Source organism: Nerophis lumbriciformis, linkage group LG11, assembly GCF_033978685.3.
Source record: "Nerophis lumbriciformis linkage group LG11, RoL_Nlum_v2.1, whole genome shotgun sequence".
NCBI lineage: Eukaryota > Metazoa > Chordata > Actinopteri > Syngnathiformes > Syngnathidae > Nerophis > Nerophis lumbriciformis.
Genome location: NC_084558.2, coordinates 2748962 through 2768582, shown reverse-complemented (window position 1 = coordinate 2768582; position 19621 = coordinate 2748962). Strand labels below are relative to the sequence as shown.

The following is a 19621-nucleotide window of genomic DNA, read 5'->3' as shown; positions in this document are numbered from 1 at the left end:
TCCATCTCATTGTACATTTTTGTCACAGGGAATTTGAGACCAGGATGACAAGTAAATTCCTGTAAATCAATGTACAAATCTCAAATACGTCTTGGAATGTAGTTTTTAGCATATTCTCTTAAAGTGCATTCATTTTAAATACCAGTAAATCCTCATCCTTAAAACTATATACTGTACAGTCAGATAATTTTTTGATATTACATGTTGGTTTTTTTAATTGGTTAGATTGGGGGGGGCAATTTAATTTTGAGGGCCACATCGCAGTTATTGCCGTCAGAGGGCCGTTTGTAACAGTGAATATAAGACTTGTTGTATAATCCCCTCATATTACACGTTTGATTATATTTTACGTCCAAACTGATCAAATCACAAGTCGGGATGACAAGCACGTGTTTAGGCATTTATCTTTATTTTAACATTGTACAAGATCTGCTTTTTTCTACTTTTTGGACATGTAATGAGAAACTTGAAATATGTGCTGTATCATATTGTAACTATATACATGTTCAAAATAACTTAAAACCATAACAAAAAACAAATGTTTGTAATATACAGTATATTGGTTTGTTGCATAATCAGACATTAAAGTTTGAAAGACAGACACTTGCATGTTTCTGTCAAAATTTAGAGAACAAATACACTTAAGAAAACCGTGCTTTGACGCACATTGTTTTTTGCGGGCCTGTGATGTATATTATAATCCATCAATGGGGAATTCAGTATTGTAGTTTCCCCAACTGTTAATCTAATCAGCCCATTGTGGTGGAAGCTTAACCACAACACTATTGCACTTTGTTTTTTCTTTTAATGATTGACATGTGGTTTTTCTGGCCTTCATTCATCCAAGCACACTTGCCACCTCCTCCTTGTGGCATGAATGGTGCACCCATCTTAAAGTTGCAGGTGCCGACAGAAGGGATGCAATGAATGTCTTTCGAATGCTCGGGTTTGCCTGTCAAATTTCAAACGATCCTGTTAACCTAAAATCTTAGCAACCGCCCTGTGTTGTCCCTGAGCCATATATTCTGTATTTTCCCCCAGCGTGGTCTGGCTGCATGCGTAAAATCAAAGGCAGCGGAGCTTAGGTGGCAGCAGCTGTCTAAATTTAACATCCCACTGTGAGGAGGCAAGAGAATGGGTTTTACTGCTTGTACACAGTCACTCCATTGACTGCGCTACTACTCAAAGGTCTTCAAAGTCACCACAGTAATCATGCACCGAAGCATTGGCCATGAATTGATTTACGTGGACCCCGACTTAAACAAGTTGAAAAACTTATTCGGGTGTTACTATTTAGTGGTCAATTGTATGGAATATGTACCGAACTGCAATCTGCTAATAAAAGTTTCAATCAATGGCACAAAGCTATCTAGTGTAGTTTGCAGTCTCCATCTTTTTTAAGACATTTTGGACAATCCTATACTTCCAACTAATACATTGTTTATTTACAATAACGTGTTCAAGGTTATGGAGCTGCAGCATCCAATGGCCAGGGACCACATTTAAATGGTCAGTCATCTTCTGTAAATAACAAATAGATACCTAATTTGTTTCTATTAAGTTCAAAGCGTTAAAGGCTTTTTCATTTAGGAAGGAGACCTCACAGTGGTGGAGGGGTTGGACGAATGCTGATGCCATCTAAAGGTCTAACATCAATCATTGTCATAGTAAATTATTCTGGTATTCATAACAGACATTAGTAACTCTTACTTTCCTAAGGTGTAGGTTCACCAATGGGCGCTCACAATGTATACGGTGGATACCCAACTAAAGGTGTCGGTGAGTGAACATGTAATTCCAGTTGCGTTACCCACCATGCAAGGCTGCAAGATGAAATTAAGACAATTTTAATATAATTGAAGGCTATGGAGTAGCTGCAGGACATAAAGGTCACTAAATCCCTTGTTTTACGATTACAATTGTAACCCTTTCTATCTTGTTTTTAAGGCTATGGAGCAACAAATGGTGCAGTGAGAGGTTCTGGTGGGAGACAAGGTAGTTAATGAAGAAAAAATACCCACATATTGTACAATACATTTTACTGATAGAAGTTGCACAAAAATACAATCGTTGTTTGTATTTTAAAGGAGGAAATCCAGCAGTTTCACCTAATCGGGGCGGAGCTAAATATAATGGTTTGGCAGGATTCTAGTATCAAAATCAATTGTACCACTGACCGGTACATGTTGTTGCAGGATATGGTAGTCAAGCTGGCCCAAACAATCAACAGCCATTGAAAGGCAACGGTAGCATTCTCATTGATCGTAATTAATACTCTTGTACAGTGTTTCATTTAAAATATTTGCATTGCAGGCTACGGCGCTCACGCTGGTGCCTTTGGTGGACAAGGAAATAAAGGCAGCCTCACTTTTTCTTTTTTCTTTTTTTTGGATAATTTTTATTTATTAAACCATTTGTTTTCTTTACACAGGTTATGGAGGTGCTGCTGCTGGGGCCCAGAAAGCTAACAAAGGTCCAATAAATGGTACATTCATTCATTTTGTGCAGTTAATGTTCCGTAAGCAAGGTCGGCCTTCAGGCGCTGTGTGTAGGGCCCCATGATCCGTGGGACGGCCCGTTTTGAGTGAAGGAGTGCATGTGGAATATCAATTATGAATGACAAAGCGCTTAATATAACATTTTACTGCAAACATATTCCCAGCTCCTTCCTGCTTTTGCAATTGCACTGTTAATATAATGACAAATTTCCCATGATTTTCTCAATGTCCCATTGGGCACAGAGCGTTTGCACTGGTCTTGTAAACCGTTGTACTTGGTTTCAATGTTCCCTCTAATTTTTCATGTGTGTGAGCAAACGCACAAACTCCCTGAGCATTCAGTAGAGCACATGTGAGCAACATCAGACGTGCACACTGTGGCCACACCAGCGTCACACCTGCCCCAAACCTGACATAACAATTTAAATGTTTTATTAAAATAATTTGCTGATATAAGTGATTTTGCCCTCTTACAATAATAACAATAACCATGTTTTTCATGACCTATGTGCTAGTATTGTATGTCTGGCTGCGGGTCCTGCCTTTAAAAGAAATGTTACCCCTTTCAGAGATTACATTTAGTTCCTGTAACTTTGTCTGTAAAATACATATTTTTATTAGCATTTATGAAATCTAGTGACAATATTTCATGAATAATATACTTAGATTAACATTCTTAATAAATGGCAGTAAAATAAGCACACATCTGATTGTGAAGTCAGAGTTTTACAACCTGGCATTTACACATTGTGTGGCGTTGGGGTTGTCCGACTTTTTGTGTGGCCATAAACGCAGCCCTGGCTAAGTTAAAGTATCAATGATTGTCACACACACAGTAAGTGTGGTGAAATTTGTCCTCTGCATTTGACCCATCCCCTTGTAAGGTGAGGGGAGCAGTGGGCAGCAGCGGTGGCCGCGCCCGGGAATAATTTTTGGTGATTTAACCCCCAATTCCAACCCTTGATGCTGCTTGATGGCTCCCATTTTTATAGTCTTTGGTATGACTCGGCCGGGGTTTGAACTCCCAACCTACCGATCTCAGGGCGGACACTCTACCCACTCGGCCACTGAGTAGTGCCAAGAGTGCTTGTGTTGGTGCAGGTGAGAAAGCGAGTGGCTTCTGTTGAAATGACGGCTGATAACGCTGGTTTAAGCCTGGTTTGTATGGCAGAAAATTACTAGTTTTTATAGATACGGTTTTTTTTACTCATGTTTTTGGTGTGGTTACAAACGGTTTTGCTCAATGAAGTGATTGATGGAATTCCTGTCCGTAAAGTGTCTCGACAGACGATAATTGAACTGTGTTGACAAAGATTGTTTTATTCATTGGGGCCACTCTTGTTGTCACCTGTCACTCACAGCGTTGCATTGCAAAATCATACAGAATAAATTGTAATGTGTTTATTTTGTTTAAAGTTCAGATGGGATTTTTGATTTCCTGCGCGGCATTAATTTGCTGTGTGCAGAGGACGTGTGAGCGGTGCGCAATTGCGCAGACTCGCACCTTAGAGGGAACGTTGCTTGGTTTGTTCCCCGTTCAGACTGTCAGGAAGGTTTGCTTTCTTTATGTAATTTATTTTACTTTACTTAAATATATTATTGAACATTTTCCCATTTGTTTTAGGCCAAAACATGCATCAAACTAAATTTGGAGTCAAAAAATACTGTATAAAAATATTGTGTGGAAAGATTGTAATGGGAGCGTCCTCCAAAAAAATCCTGCTTTGAGCCCCTATTTAGCCAGGGGCGGCCTTGTGCATGAGCCTATATTTGAAAGCAATGCAGTAAATGTTGCATTCTCTTTTTAGGTTACGGTCCTGCTGCTGGTGCGCTTGGTGGAAATGGAGCTAGTCCAAATGGTGCGTGACTGATAATGTTGACTCTTGACTGTGAAATTTTTTTTAAATACAGAAATTTTATTTACAACTCAAAGGTCATAGTGCTGGACGTAAAGGACTTGCCAATAAAGGTTATGGTAGGAAAAGCTTTGCTGTTTTTGTATATTTATCTGAAATGAATACACCATTTATTATCACCTAAAACAAACAATTCCAACATTTGAATTTTTGTTTGGAATCAGTACTTGTATTTACAATACCAATTCCCCTTCTTAGGATATGGAGCACCAAATGGTGGAATACCGAAAGGAAATAATGGTAATCACTGCAAAAGCCAACGTGTCACTTGTATATTCCCATAAGATGGTGCTTCTTAATTATTTTCTGTTATGACCCACCCCGATCACCCCCAGCGTTTTAATTGTTTTTTTAAGCTCTGTTTGTTACCATGTAATTACTTCTACGGGGTAGAACAGGGAGCTTGTTGATCAGATTGAGCAGTGCTGCCACCTAGCTGCAGGCTTGTATTGTTCTAACATGAGTACCGGAGTGTAGATACAAATAATGAACATCTCTACTGCTACCAGCAAAAGCCCAGGGGGTCCTGACTCACTATTTGAGAAACACTACCATATGGTAAAGGTCATTTATGTATTTATATTTTGTACCAGGTATGGGGGGTGCTGGAGGTAAACCCATGAAAGGATATGGCCGACCATACTATGGAGCAGGTGATTGAAGCACACTCATGGGTAAACTAAATTCATGCCTAATAACTTAATTTTTTTGTTTTTAACAAAAAAGGTGTTGGTGCAGGGATTGGACTATCCCAAGGTCAGGGGGTGCCTCAGCTTGCCAGGAACAAGGGCAAAGGTGAGTGAATGCATCAACAATACATGCGCTACATTAAGCTTTCAATATTTTTTTGCTCCTCCAGCATATGGAAATAATGGCCACAATGGTTATGGAGGACACCCAATGAGTGGTAAGTCAGTCGTCTTTGGCCTTTTTCTAGACACAGCAGTGATTAGACCGCATGTGTCTTAAGGTTACAACGGTGGCTATGGTAATGCTGGTATGGGTCTTGGACCTCGGTATGGAAATGGAGGAACAAAAGGACCCAAACAAGGTTAAGCATGAAAATTTCTTCACAAATGACCCTCAAAAGTCAACTGTCTGTCGCGTATGTTTTACATCTTCAGGATATTCCGCAGGAGCGGATGTGCACAACGGACATGGAACTCCCAATGGTAAGCTTGCAACATACTTACTAGCTACCAGCTAATAACATTGGCCATTAGACTCTAATGCTGTACCTAATACTTTGACCACAAGAGTAAAAATCTTATTTATTAGCCATACATTTTGTATGATGGATCTTTGATTATATGAAGCTTATGGATACTTATGGTGGTGCTAACCAGCCTTCCAAACCAGGTCTTTTTGCCATTTTACCTCTATATTCATGTTGACATAAATTAATCACCTAAGTGATCCTGCTTCCTCCTTGTGACTCTGTTAGGATATGGCAATGTTCCAATTGGGAATGGCGTTAAACTTAATGGTAAGACTTCTCTTACCATGTTATTAAAATTCAAATACTAATTTCCACTATAGTGGTGTCTATAAGCTATTAAAGGAACATTGTTTTTCAGGATATGGTGCAACCAGAGGAGGTACCACAAGACCGAAATAAGTTGGCCAATGTATTCAAAACACAAATACTATTAAATGCAATCTCATGGATTTATTTTATTTTTTTAAGGTTATGGAACTGGAGCTCTTCCTATTGGCTATGGAGGCAAACCTAATGGTACTGGATCACACAATGGTTTATCACAAAATTTACAATATTACCAAAACTATGGTATAAAATGTTTGCATCTGATTAAAGGCTATGGAGCTGGAGCCGGTGGTGTTAAAGGATATGGAGCCAAACCCAATGGTGACACTCATACACACCTGTAAATGCACAATGAAGCAGCCACATTAGAACTCTTGTGCGCTGTGTTCTCTACAGGGCCGGGAGTAAGAAATGGTGCAGCTCTTGGAGGATCTGGAAGTAAACTAAATGGTGTGTTTCATCTAGTAAGAAAGGGAGTGCCACATGTGTGGGTACATTATGATCAATAGAAACTATTATATACAGGGTATGGAGGACTTGGTGCGGGCTCAAACCCTCCGACCACCAAAGGAGTTGGAGCTGTGTCACCTGGCCAAGGTTGTTCTTTTTACTTTTGTGATAACCAAACTAGGCTGAACAGCTGAACTTGGATGTGTTGTTTTATGTCCAGGTTATGGGGGTGCTGGTGGATTACCTACTGGACAGATGCCTAACACAGGTAACTGCTATAGGGGTGCATGCGGTCTCCTACATTCAGACCGGGATTATGTTTGGTCCTCAGGTTATGGCCAGATTCCGTATGGAAAGGGTCCAAAGTTACCTGGTGCACCAGACGGAAGAGGTCTTAAAGGTGACGTTTTGTCACCTCAGCAACCAAGGTCAGTACCACAGGAGGGTGCTGCTCCTCAACGGCCAATCATAAGAGGTGATGTGCTTCCTGCGCCTGAGCCTACAAATGGAGGCCTTGTTCTGGTGACCCAAGACCAGACCCAAAGACTGCCCTCACCTGTGCCACAAGGGAAAAGCTACAAGCAGCTGATGCCTCAAGGTTTTCCAGAGCAGATTCCTGCGTTTCCTCAGGGCAAAGAATCAAAGCTGGGAGGGGATCCCAACACTGGTTCCGCATTCCCTGGTCCGCAAGACAAGAGTCTGAAAGCTGCACCACCAGCAGGGGTTCACAACCCGGCGGTAGAGATGCCCGGAGCTCTTCCTCAAGGCAAGTATTGAGATACTTCCTGTTTGATGCTTTTCAATGGGTGTGAACTAGAATTTACCAACAGCTATATCGCTCCATGCTAATATGCTTGATTTGGAAAGTAAAGCATTCAAAATGTGCTCCATTGTTGATCGCATGTATGGCCTCTAGGTTATGTGATTGACAGCACCGGGCCCAAACAAAAAAGTGCAGAGGCAGATGTGTTTGGGGTGGGCAACAGTGAGGGGGATGCTGTTCCTCAAGGCATCACACAAGCTGCTCCTACAAGTTCTGAGAGCACCCTCCTTCTTGAAAGAGCACAGAGTGTTGACACCCCCCCCAGAGGAGGGAGTCAAGCATCTGGAGCCTGAGGAAGGACCTCACAAGCTGGGGGTCAAAGGTGTCCATTCAGGGAAAATTGGGTCGATTGGTAAACGGAATTATGTCGATCCTGAATTAGATGTCATAATGCATGTTGTAGTGTTGATTGACCCTTTTATGTGGTATTTGTTGCATGTAATGTTCATTATTGTGAAAAATGTAATTTGTTTTCTTTTCTGTTTGGATCTTGACACCTTCTCACAGCATTGCCATTTATTTAATGTTCAGTTTGCTGCATGCAGTGTAACCTAACAGTGTGTTTTTACAGTAAAACAATGTCACATGCATTCTTGGTCTACAAAAAGACTAATTTGGTCATTCCTTTTAGAGTATGGAGGAGCTTCAAACTCTAAAGGGCAGGGAGCTAAAGCAACCAAACCTGGTAAATAGACAATATCTAGCTGTAAAAATGCATGTTTTATTAACAGTGTTTCCCAAACTTACTGAGCGAAGGCACATTATATGCGAAGTGTGCATGACTTATGAATGGCAGCAGGTGGCTACATATTTATTTTTGTACCTTTCTGCCATCTAGTGGAAGAGATTTTAATTGTATACTTTGCTAGCATATAGATCACAGGTGTCAAACTCAAGGCCCAAAGCCAGGTCTGACCCGCCACATTTTATGGCCCCTCGGAAGCCTGGAAATATACGTCAAAGTACTTTTCTTACCTAATGTATTTGTTTTTCTGTTTTGACAGAAAAAAAATGCATGTACTGCATGTCTTAAACTTTATACCGTGACCCTGAAAGGGACAAGCGGTGTAGAAGATGGATGGATGAATGAACAAATACACCAAATTTTATTAGACGTTCCAAACATTTTTATTATAGTAAGTACTGAAATATCTGACTTATGGTTTGTTATCCATCAAATTGTACACTGTAAAAATAAATTTGACAGTAAACTGGTAGCTCAGTGGTCAGATTTTTACTGTAAAAAGTATACTGTTACAATTTGCAGTAATACACTGTATAAACTGTAAATGTTATAGTAAAACAAGCAGCTCACTAAATGACAGTAATCTGTAAAAATTACAGTAAAGTTCTGGCAACTGGCTGACAGTTTTTTACTGAAAAATCTATTTTTTGTGTAAATTTTTTCACCTTTAATAGCCGTCTCTTGGGACTGCTGTAAGTGCATGTTCGTCAATTAAAACGAGTTTGACACCCATGGTTAGATGAACAGAGATTTGCACTGCAGGAAATTGTAAATCTTTAGACTAACTGAAATTGGATCATTTCGAGCAGCACATCAGCTCTTTTACAGAATCTGCCACAGCACAGTGGCTGGGAATCACCATCAACATGTTGAGTTGGTGCTGATTATTATATTGTATGTTTTTTCCAGACTGTGGCCCAGGAGGTCCAAATGGGCAGTGGATGAAAATACCTAGACCAGGTAGTGCAAATATTTTAAATGTATTACTGGCTCTAATTAACACATTTTGGGACATATATCCAGTTATTTTATGACAAATGAAAATGTGTAATTGCCATTTGTGGGTATACCGGTAATTTAAATGTCTAATTTATCCATTTACGACTATAATGCAGGAGCTGGAGCATCAGCAGGCACAAACACCAAAGGTACTAAATCTATACAACACATTTTGAATTTCTATTATACTTGTCAATATGTTTGTTCTCAGGTTACGTAGCAGGAGCTGGTGTTCCTCACAATAGATATGGTGCTAAACCAAACGGTCAGTCAATTGTCTATTGCTCATCAATTGTTTTTTAAAATTGCAAATATTCTATAATCCTTGAAGGTTACGGAGCAGGAGGATATACTGGGCCTCGAAATGGATATGCAGCTGGTAATTTTATGACCATACTGTACATGCATAAAAAATGGGTTAGTCATCAATGTGTGATTGTTATGAATGCAGGCCTTGGATATCCTTTCGGAGGCAAGCCCCAGCAGCCAAGTGAGTACACTATTTACACGCGTTACTTGGTGCAAACAAGTATTAAAGGGTTTGTTGTCAGTTTACAGACAAGGAGCTTACCTTGGAGGACCTGGTTATGGAAAAGGAAACTCTTATGCAGGTGAGCATTCATCTGCGCATGTCTATACAGTTCATGCACAAGGGTATGTTAAAAATTAACATTGATGTACTGTATTTACAGGAAATGCAGGCCCTGGGGAAGGTGTCAATTCTAAAGCAGGCAAGCTCTGTGCTTATCTTTTTTTATGTGAAAATGGCTCCAGCTCACTCAAGTTGATGTTCATTATGCAGGCTATCCAAACAGCTATGGTGCTGGTTTACAGCCTGACTATGCTAGTAAGCAACATAATGCTGTTTTGAAAGACATCCATTTGTTTAGAGTTGTTTAAATATTTGAACTGTCTGCAGGTCTTGGCTATGGTATTCCTCCTGCTGATGCAAAATCAGGTATGGCAAAATGGCAAGTTTAGACCTCACTGAGGATGAGCAAGTATGTTTGGCAGAGACTGGAATTTTTGGGTGTTACTTTTTATCTGCTAAACCTGCAGGTGGTGGCATGCAGGTTCCTTACAATGGTGCTTCAGCAGTGCCAGCTGGACTAAATGGTAAGGTTTTACTGGAAATTTAAGTTTGAATATGGAGAGATCATTCTTTTTTTTCTTTTTTTACATGGTCTTTTTAAATGCTTCAAATATGATGCATGTTTATTTTAGGTGCTAGTCAGACTGAGCCACAATCAGCTGGTCTTGGTCCTAATAGAAAGCAAGGCCCCGTTCATGGCGGTATGTTTCATCTTTGTGTGTCAGCCTGTGATTACAGTATTATGTAACGATGAATCAGGTAATATAAGTGTCTGCTTCTTAATGTGCAATGACAAAAAAGCCTTGGACATAGTGTTTTTTTTATTTTGTTAGCGCTATTTTGTTTGAAATGATCTTGAAGGAAATGTTTTGATATCGTGTTTGAAATAATGTAATATTTTTTGTTGCAATTTACTTGCTTAATTTTAAAAGGAATGGATGGCTTATATTATGGCGTTCAGACTGGGATGGGTGCTGAAAACTCAAACGCCAAGTATGGTGAGTTTGGTTGCATATTATTAACAAAAGCCTTTTTTTTTTTCATCTAGTCTCCTTTTGGTTTTGATCAGGTATTGGTGGACTGCAGTTCGGTGGCAACCCCTTGGCAGGAAATAATGGTGGAGGAAATTATGGTAGGTCATATTATGATTTGTAAACATTTATATACATTTCAAGACAGTTTCTTGAGGTCTACATAACATGTAATGGTAGTTATTTGGTCAACATTTGTATAGATTGTTTTCAAGCCGCTTCCTTCAGTATGCGTCATTTTGTGGGCGGTCTTACTTATGTGGCTCCACTTCGACGGTCTTCTCCCTGCCATCTTTGTTGTAGTTTTTAGCGCTTCCATAGTGAGTCTACTGACGGCTAAAGTTTGAACTATACGCTATTTTGTAATAGAAATGGCAACAGTGAGGATGCATGTCCATGTACGAACCAGTCTGACCCACAACTAGATAGCGAAAAAGAAGCAACTTGGGTAAAATTACACCATATATGGGTAATTGCTGATGTCATCGGTGTGAAAAACGTCACAGGTTGTGCAAAATCCTCGATTTGATTTTCACATTTTTTGGACTTATGCAGATACCAAATACACAGCAGCAGGTACCGATAAGTAAGAAAAGTTGGCTTTGCCTTATAGGTTCTCTTGAAATGTCTGCACATTTATTTAGTCAGTGAAAATTAACAAGACAGTAATTTCTGTATCCTCAAATATGTAATTTTATCATGCTGGTTATGGCATCCATTGGCCTCTGCTAAATGACTGAAAATACAGGGAATATGTATAGAAGCAATTTTCCTGTGAGGAATGTAAATCAATTTTGTTTCAGGCAGCCAAAAATATTAAAACACTTTAGCGTCTACCAAGACATGAGGATCAGCATCTTTTAACTCTTAACTGCACATACACAATGGCTTGTCGACCAGGTCACGCCAAAAAAACTAACCGTGTCCACACAGCCATCTTCTTCTGCCTTTTTAAAAGTCAGCGTGAAGCTTTTTGCATTGACAGTTAGAAATTACACGACTCATAACAATACATTTTTAGTCACTACTTGTTGGTAAAGACGTTGATGAGTGAAGAGAGACAAGACTAGCTGAACTGTCCTCACTTTCAGCCACCCTGCTGACACGAACGCACACTGTCACTAGCCTTGTGGTGCAATTAGTTTAAAAGTCACAAAACTCTTAACTTTGAAGGGAAACTACACTTTTGGAATTTGCAAAATGAGGGGAAAAAACACAGAAAACAAATTAAATAAGGCAGAGAAACAATGATAAACACCATAATATGTACACTCTAATGGAGACTTTTTAGGATACATTACTGTTAACAGAAACCGCAGTGGCATAATAACTACCTGGTTTAAGGAACAAAATATTTGTCTCACAAAAGACATTAAAGGGGAACTGCACTTTTTTGGAATTTTGCCTATCGTTCACAATAATTATAAAAGACATGACGACGGATGGATTTTTTTTAATGCATTTTAAATAAACTTAAGGCATCTTACAGCGGAGCCAACGGGAGGTCCTCTATTCCATAAAACCAATAAATAACTATCCAAAAATCGTCCATTTACATTTCATGACTTGAATATTAATCAAGTACCGGTATTTGTGCATTAACGCTTATAATAATATCACTAACTATTGCAGCAACGTGATCACCAGTTTGTGTTATGTTTACATCGAGTGGTCAGCTGTTTTCCTTGCTTTCCTGCTGCTTGAAAGTTTATTGTAGATCATAAATCATACATTTCACCTGGATACAAGACTGAGGCAAATTCCCACAAGTTGGTACATTTTGACAGCCAATTTGGACCCAGTAATGGCGTGAACACGAAAAGACACTTGGCTCCACTTCCGTTTTCTTCGCGATGATTAGAAATCATTCTTCATCTATACGGGAATATAACAAGATTCTAGCAGCCGGCATCCTAATGACAGCAGACTTTGTACAGTAAGTGATATTTTATGTTTGTTGGCTCTCATGAAGTCTGCAGTAAGCATTGATGTTGTTGAGGTGGGGGGAAGCATATGTCATGATGCGTTTGTTAAATGAATGCACGGTATGCTTAAAATGATCACTATGTAAATATTACATCCATCCATTTTCTACCGCTTATTCCCTCATGGTTAAAATTATCAAAATATGTAAATATTACATCTTAATATACATGTGCCGTTATGTTACATGTACACTTGCATGTATAGAAAACCTTAATGGAGCGTGTTTGGATGTTGTTGTTTTTTTCAAGGGCTTTAGAGGCAGAATAGAGCGGCTCCATTGTAAGCGGATTTTTGATTGCATTTATTTAGTATTTGATAACATTAAAAAAAAAAAACATCAGTCATGTCTTACATAATGATTGTGAACGATCGGCAAAATTCCAAAAAAAGAGCACTTTCTCTAACAAACTCCATCTTTACATGAACAGAAATCAAAACTGAACATATTTAAAGTAAACAGTTTCCTGATTGTGAAACAAAATGTAATTCCTCCCCAACTTCTACATTTGAAGTTCTTATGTTAATGTAACATAGTGTACATATGGAATCAAAAAAGGGTCCATTACTATTCACTGTCATAACAGGGGACACCCTACAACTCCCTCTAGGGGTGCCCACACCCCATTGTATGTATTTATTTTTGTGTGCAATTTCTTTGGCCAAACCCTATGTTTTTCATTTTCTCTGCCTACAGTAAATAAGAACAGTGTCTATAGATAGACGCATCTATCTATAGCTTGACATAAAAACTGATTTGTGTGTTTGGGAACAGTTGATAGTTATGTGCAGTAAAGTAAAACTCAAGTCTCCTTAATGCGTCTTCCACGTCTTCCATGTCGAGAGCCGTTTTGATTTGGGCTTACAACTAAAATGAATGTGTTGAGCTTTGTTTTAACCAAACTTATACATTTGTCCAAATGTGGCCAAGTATATGCATAGTGGATTTCCTGGACGTCAACATCGCTAAAAGAAACATCTTAGAAAGAGAATAAAATCTCCCACTAGTTTTTTTTGTTGTTTTTTTTAATCGCCCGCTTGAATATTCCCTCTTCTCTTCTCCGACTCCTCGTTATCATGTGGGATGTGCGTATCTGTTGGGATTTCCCGTCCTGGTTTGATGACCCATCCTATCTTGCCTCTTATTGGCCTGTCCGTAATGTTTTTCCCTAATCCAATAAATTGTTCCCGTATATTTGCCCGAGGAGTTTCACTTGCCTATTTCTTTCTTTTTATCTCTTCTCCCTCTTCTTTTGTAGCTTTGTAGCTAAGCTACCCGCTACATGGGTCTAAAAATAGCTAAGCTGTGGAAAGTGCTACTCATTTAAAAAAGTAGCAAAGCTACTGGGAAATGTACTTTAAGCTATGTAGCTTCGCTACTGCCCAACACTGGTGCTGACGTAATGAGGACCGGCTATTGGTCAGGCCTCCCACAAGGGTTGTGCTGCTGGTAACAAAATGCCTGTGCTGAGAGGCACACAAAGGGTGGATGAAACGTTTGTTTTACAAACCACCAACCAAATTTAAAATAGGTTTTGGTGCATGAACCTCGTCTCCGTGTACAATATTTGTTTCATGAAGGGTTTGTACATCCTTGCGACATAGACCTCGCAGACTTTCTTACAAATGTTTTACTTGAATTCAATAATGTCTGACCTTTAATCAAAGTGCTGGCACTTGCAACTTTATTTGGCCCCAAGGTGGCTTATTTTCCAGCCATGCTCAATAAACTTTTTTTTTTTTTGAAGTACATAGACTGGGTCAACGCGTGGGGTGATTTGTTTCAGTACTTGATGCCAAGGAATGATACGTAAGCAAATATATTGTTTGACTGTGCGATAACAGGATATGAAAATGGGAGCATCGTTATCGCCAAAATATTGAAACGCCAGCTTTGACAAAGTAGCCTGTGTATCTGCCTTTTGCCATTCATGTATTTCTGTTTGTTGGTGTTCTGTGAGTAATATGGCTTGTGATGTCATTGTAGGTGGTGCTGGTATGGGAGGGTTTCCATATGGTTGGTATAATGCACCAGCAAGACAATGTATAGCAAAAGTGAGATGGTATTTAATGTTTATCTACTTTGCTCAGGATACGGTGGCTTTCCCAACCTTCTAGGTTTTGGCAGTAATGGAAATATTGCTGGCAAATATGGTGAGTAGTTTGTGTTAACACACACATGATGGTTTTGGTGTTTGGATTTGTTTAATTTTTTCTGCAGGATATGGAAGAATGCCCCATGAAGCTCAGCCAGTTGGATTTGTGCCTCAAGTCCAGTCTCCTGGTGCTGGCAAATATGGTAAGTAACATTTTATTAAATCACAAAGCGCTGTACAAAACATAGGTAAAGTAAGACAACAATTACATTTAAAACATCAGGGGCAACATCATAAAAAGGATACAAAGTGGACTAAAATGATAGTTAAAAGGTGCATTAACTAAAAGCTTTACTAAAGAGACATTTTCAAGATCACGGAGGGACTGGTGCAAATTGTTCCAGAGTCTGGGAGCTATAGCCTGGAATGCCAGGTCTCCACGGGTTTTAAAACAAGTTTTTGGGATCTTTAGAAGACCCTGGCCTGAAGACCAGTGGCTGTGCCCTGAAGAGTAGGGGCATAACAAATCAGTGATGTACTGAGGGGCCCCACCATGCAACGCACGGAATGTCCGGACTAAAATTTTAAACTCAATGCGGAATTTGACTGGAAGCCAATGAAGACTGGATAGAACGGGGGTGATATGGGCTGTTCTGGGTGCACCGGTCAAAAGTCTGGCTGCCGCATTTTGTATCGTCTGAAGTCTCTTTAGCGTTGACTTGTTGAAGGGTGAAGAGAGAATTGCAATAATCAATGCGAGACGAAATGAACGCGTGAATGATCATTTCGAGATCCAATTTTGACAACAAATTTCTCACTTAAGAAATATTTCTGAGATGATAAAAAGTTTTTGGTCAGTTGACGAAAGTGACCCTCCAAAGACATTGACTGATCAAACACAACCCCAAGGTTTTTGAGGCTGCTTTTAACAGATATACCCAGGGCACCAAGGGAGTTCTTGATCAGGGGGATCTTTTTATCGGGGGCAATTATCAGAGTTTCCGTTTTGTTTGAATTTATCTGGAGGAAATTTTAGTACAACCAGTTTTTAATAGAGGATATGCACTCCAATAACTTAACCTTAACCGTGTACATGTCAGAAAACCTCATTTTGAGTTATTTTACTCCAACATTCAGGTCCAGCTGGCTCACCATATCAGTCAGGAGCTGTTGGATTTGCACCAAGTGAGAATTATGGTTAGAGCCACCATACAAAACACCAGTTTGTAATTCATCTAACATGTGTTTTCTAAGGGGGCGGTGATGGTTACTATATGCCACAAGGTGCTGAGCTTGGCAGTGAAGGAAAGCCTGCTGGGAAATACGGTATATTACGCTGTCTTCAAAAAGAGAATTTCCTACATAGATTTGAGATTTTTCCACAGATAACCAGGGAGTCCCCATGACGCAGTCTCTTGAATCAGCGTCTGAAAGTCAATCTGGTATAAATCATACTTTCCAACATCCCACTGCAAAATAGAAAGAAGCACAGTGTCAATATGTTCCGTTTTATTAGGTCCACCTTATGAAGCCCAGCCAGATACCTCAGCCAATACTAATGGTATGTCCATCGATTGAAATATTCCCCCAACCCCCATTTAATGTTTACTTCATCTTTTCTCAGTGGAAAGTGTTCCAGCACAAGCAGATACAGGAATGGCGACTAATAAATATGGTAAGTGGCCTCCATGTTTTTTTTGGCTGGAGTGTAGTCGAGTAATGTCAACATGTTCTGCCAATTCCAGAAAATGTTGGCTATATAAGTGGAAGCAAACTGCAGCCTGAAGGTAAGACTACCATAGGGAAGTTAATAACAATTGGAAACAAACAACTTCCCTTTTTTTCCTCTTCAAAGTTGTTTCGCTACCTGCTTCGCCCACTCCCGGCCCTATTCTAGAGTCCGCCCTCACACCCGCTGGAACAGATGACCTCACGGGCCCCGGCGGCCTCATTTATGATTCTGCGGGCGTGGGTGACAAGCAGGCTCGGGGTTCAGAGCACCCGGACGACTTGGAGCAGCTGCCACGTCAAATACACATCCAGCAGCACCTCAAACTGCATTTTCACCCTAAAGGTATGTCGTGGAAATTGAAATAGTCATGGGTTGTGCTCTAAATGTTTTGCAAGACATGTAATATAGCTATCCTTAAAATTGTGTAATCATTTGACTTATGGACAATTGGTCTGTCCACACGAACACCTGTACTTTATAAACACATTCTTTTCTATGCGTTTATCCACCCGCAAGGCCCAGGGGGGGCATGAAAAAACATCTTGATTTTATTCAACAGCAGAGCAACAATGCAAAATCACCTTTCTTAAAAGTAATTTTGTTGATGAAAACCTCTCCGAATGCATGCACGTCTGTGCGAGTGTAATAGAAGCCAGTTAATTTGAAGTAAAGCGCTGATTTTAAAGATATGTATGTCATGGTACAGCTATTACATCACAAACATTAACAGAGGTGTTGTATCAAGTCAGCTGTTTTTCCAGGCAAAATGTGCATGACAGCAAGGGTTTGTGTGGACAGTCAGTTTTGAAACTACACTTGAGTGGATGGAGATTGTTTTAACCCTGGATATGCGTGTTTGTGTGGACATGGCCTTAGTTGCCAAGTCCCTAAAACTGTTTGCTTGATGGCAGCCATGTTATTTAACCCATTTTGCTCAAATGTACACTTGACAGTCCCCTATAGGTGTGTAGCAAATTAGTAAAGCACATTAAGCTGTTAGAAGTTTCAAGTCAATCTGATTTATAGGGTTAAATAACGGCATATTTGTCAGAAATGGCACAAGAAACCTAGGGTTGTGCGACGGATGATACAAATGATAGAAATTTGGCTGATAATCGAGCGTTTAATATCTTAATATCAGGATAATGTTGACACCTGCAAATTTGACAATCAAATGAAGGCATTGCATACCAGTCAACACTTGCTTTTCACAATATGGGAAATTTGCTAGAAAAATTGGTCAGAATAAGGTATTTTCATTTCCATCACAAATCGCAGTTAAATCAATTTAGAAAAATACATTTCAGTAATCTAGTTTGATACAAGGAACTCTGTAATATTGCATAAATAAACTCTTTTGGGCCCCTTCAAAGCGCTTATAATTGAGAATTTGTTCAAGCTGGCTGATACCGTTACAGAAAATATGAGAAAAATAAGTAGCAATAATCATGATTAGGTGGAGGCCAAAATCCGGAGACAAAGTGGCAGAGAGAAAAGACGAAAAAATGGGATTTCCAGGCAAAACCAAGAACGTTGACAGCTGTGTGTCAAGGCAATGTAGTAACCCTTTCTTCCATGGCAGCAAATAAACTACCTTTTTTACAAGTATAAATGTCACTGGAGTACTGAGGCAAGGAATGATATACATGCTACACTATAGATACTAAAAAGCATAGCTTCCTGCCTGCTATGCTAGAGCGTTTAAATGTAGACTGGTGGGCGGATTGATACAAAGATTGAATAACGATACAAAGTACTTTATAATATCCGTTGTCGGCGATACTGCAGTGATCGATCATTTTTACGATCACAACTTTTTTTTTTGTTAATTCATGAAAGATGCAATAGTCGTTCTTGCTTTTTAGTTATTTTACATATTGACTATTATATATTTTGTACCTAAAAATATTTAGGGAAATTTGAAAACTAACACAAAGTAGCCAAAAGGAAGAATACGTGCTCATTACATTTGTACATAGGTGCAGATAGAACCATGTTACACAGAAAGTAAAAGATTATAAACAGTTAATGAGCAAGATGATTAATAGTTTAAAGGAAATAATACAACTTGAAATGATGCAATTTGTTACATGTGTCAGCAGCATTGAACTCATTTTGAAATGGTTGTATTTATATGCCAAATATATTGTGATGTATATCATTATTACAGGAGGCGTCAATATATTTTGTGATATCTCCCATCCCTGCAAGCAACACAGGATGTTTTTAACCAATTTTCACTATATGCAGCAGTTCAAGAGTAAAAGTTAGCTTTTTCGTGACTGTAGGAGCATCATTTGTTTGAACTGTCAAGGAAAACTGGCTTTTCTTTCTTTAGAATACTATATTTAGGTTTGGGAGTGGTCCTTATTATACAGAAAATACAAGTTGCCGTAACCGGTTTCTCACACTTGAATAGGATGAACTGCCAATGCCAAGGAACTTTCAGTTTTTGTTTTGCTGGGCAGGATTAAAAAAAAAAACGACTCAAATTCCCATGAAACTTGCTAGAGGGGCGGGGCTTATTACCCTACGCATATTCTGGATTTGTGTAGCTGACTTCTGGTTTTTAAGATGCATGCATGTCAATGAAGGTGTACAACTTTATATACGTTGATGCTTGAATCGTAGGAAAATAACCATCTTTTGTGTTTTGTTTTTTTCCCTTTAGGGACCAAAGATGCTAATCACGATTTGAATGGCTTCTTCGGGAACAGTGGCTACAAAGGTAAAAACAAACGTTTATAGATACATTCTCACCTTTCTCATATGCACTTTCCCTCCCACACAGGTTAAGGATGCTCTTCCTGTCATTGTATGATAGTTTTTTCATCACTTGCTGATTGTATATTCTATTTACTCCTGCCCGTTACTATTTACCATTTTGTAGACACTTTGTTTTTTGTGCATTTTATACATATAGTTTTATGCGCCCTGCAATTTCAATACATCCTGCACTTTTGTGTTCATGCAAACAAATCGGAATACTTCTAATAATGCATTATAATTTATTTGGCATGGTAAAATTGTATTACTACCTGTAAGCATGTGTTTTATATATATTGTACAGTATTTGATGGATTAAAGTCAGACACACTAAAAGTTTGTAAGTTAAAAAAGACTCATGTGATTAATTCTAATACTTCTCTGTTTGTAAATAAGAAATTTGAAATGTGATGGATTTGTTTGCTAAGACGAGAGTCGGATGCA

The 19621-nt window shown here is 39.1% G+C and overlaps 1 protein-coding gene across 1 annotated transcript; it reads left to right on the top strand.

The window, feature by feature from the left end:
* Positions 1-1492: 1492 nt before the first annotated feature.
* Positions 1493-19496, top strand: cmn (calymmin). Its single transcript, XM_061967880.1, has 48 exons — positions 1493-1509; positions 1591-1644; positions 1720-1779; positions 1948-1995; positions 2088-2135; positions 2196-2246; positions 2314-2358; positions 2432-2485; positions 5008-5067; positions 5141-5209; positions 5274-5321; positions 5385-5465; positions 5539-5586; positions 5859-5900; positions 5992-6012; positions 6102-6149; positions 6231-6281; positions 6357-6410; positions 6486-6557; positions 6631-6678; positions 6742-7176; positions 7327-7443; positions 7499-7555; positions 7865-7918; positions 8888-8938; positions 9094-9126; positions 9189-9242; positions 9309-9356; positions 9429-9467; positions 9529-9588; positions 9670-9708; positions 9897-9935; positions 10037-10093; positions 10202-10270; positions 10502-10567; positions 10639-10701; positions 14571-14600; positions 14675-14737; positions 14805-14882; positions 15817-15864; positions 15934-16005; positions 16065-16121; positions 16196-16240; positions 16304-16354; positions 16425-16466; positions 16535-16753; positions 19083-19139; positions 19203-19496. Exons 2-48 carry the CDS (start codon positions 1626-1628, stop codon positions 19205-19207), a joined length of 3015 nt encoding a protein of 1004 aa, XP_061823864.1. The 5' UTR covers positions 1493-1509; positions 1591-1625; the 3' UTR covers positions 19208-19496.
* The last annotated feature ends 125 nt before the right edge of the window (positions 19497-19621 follow it).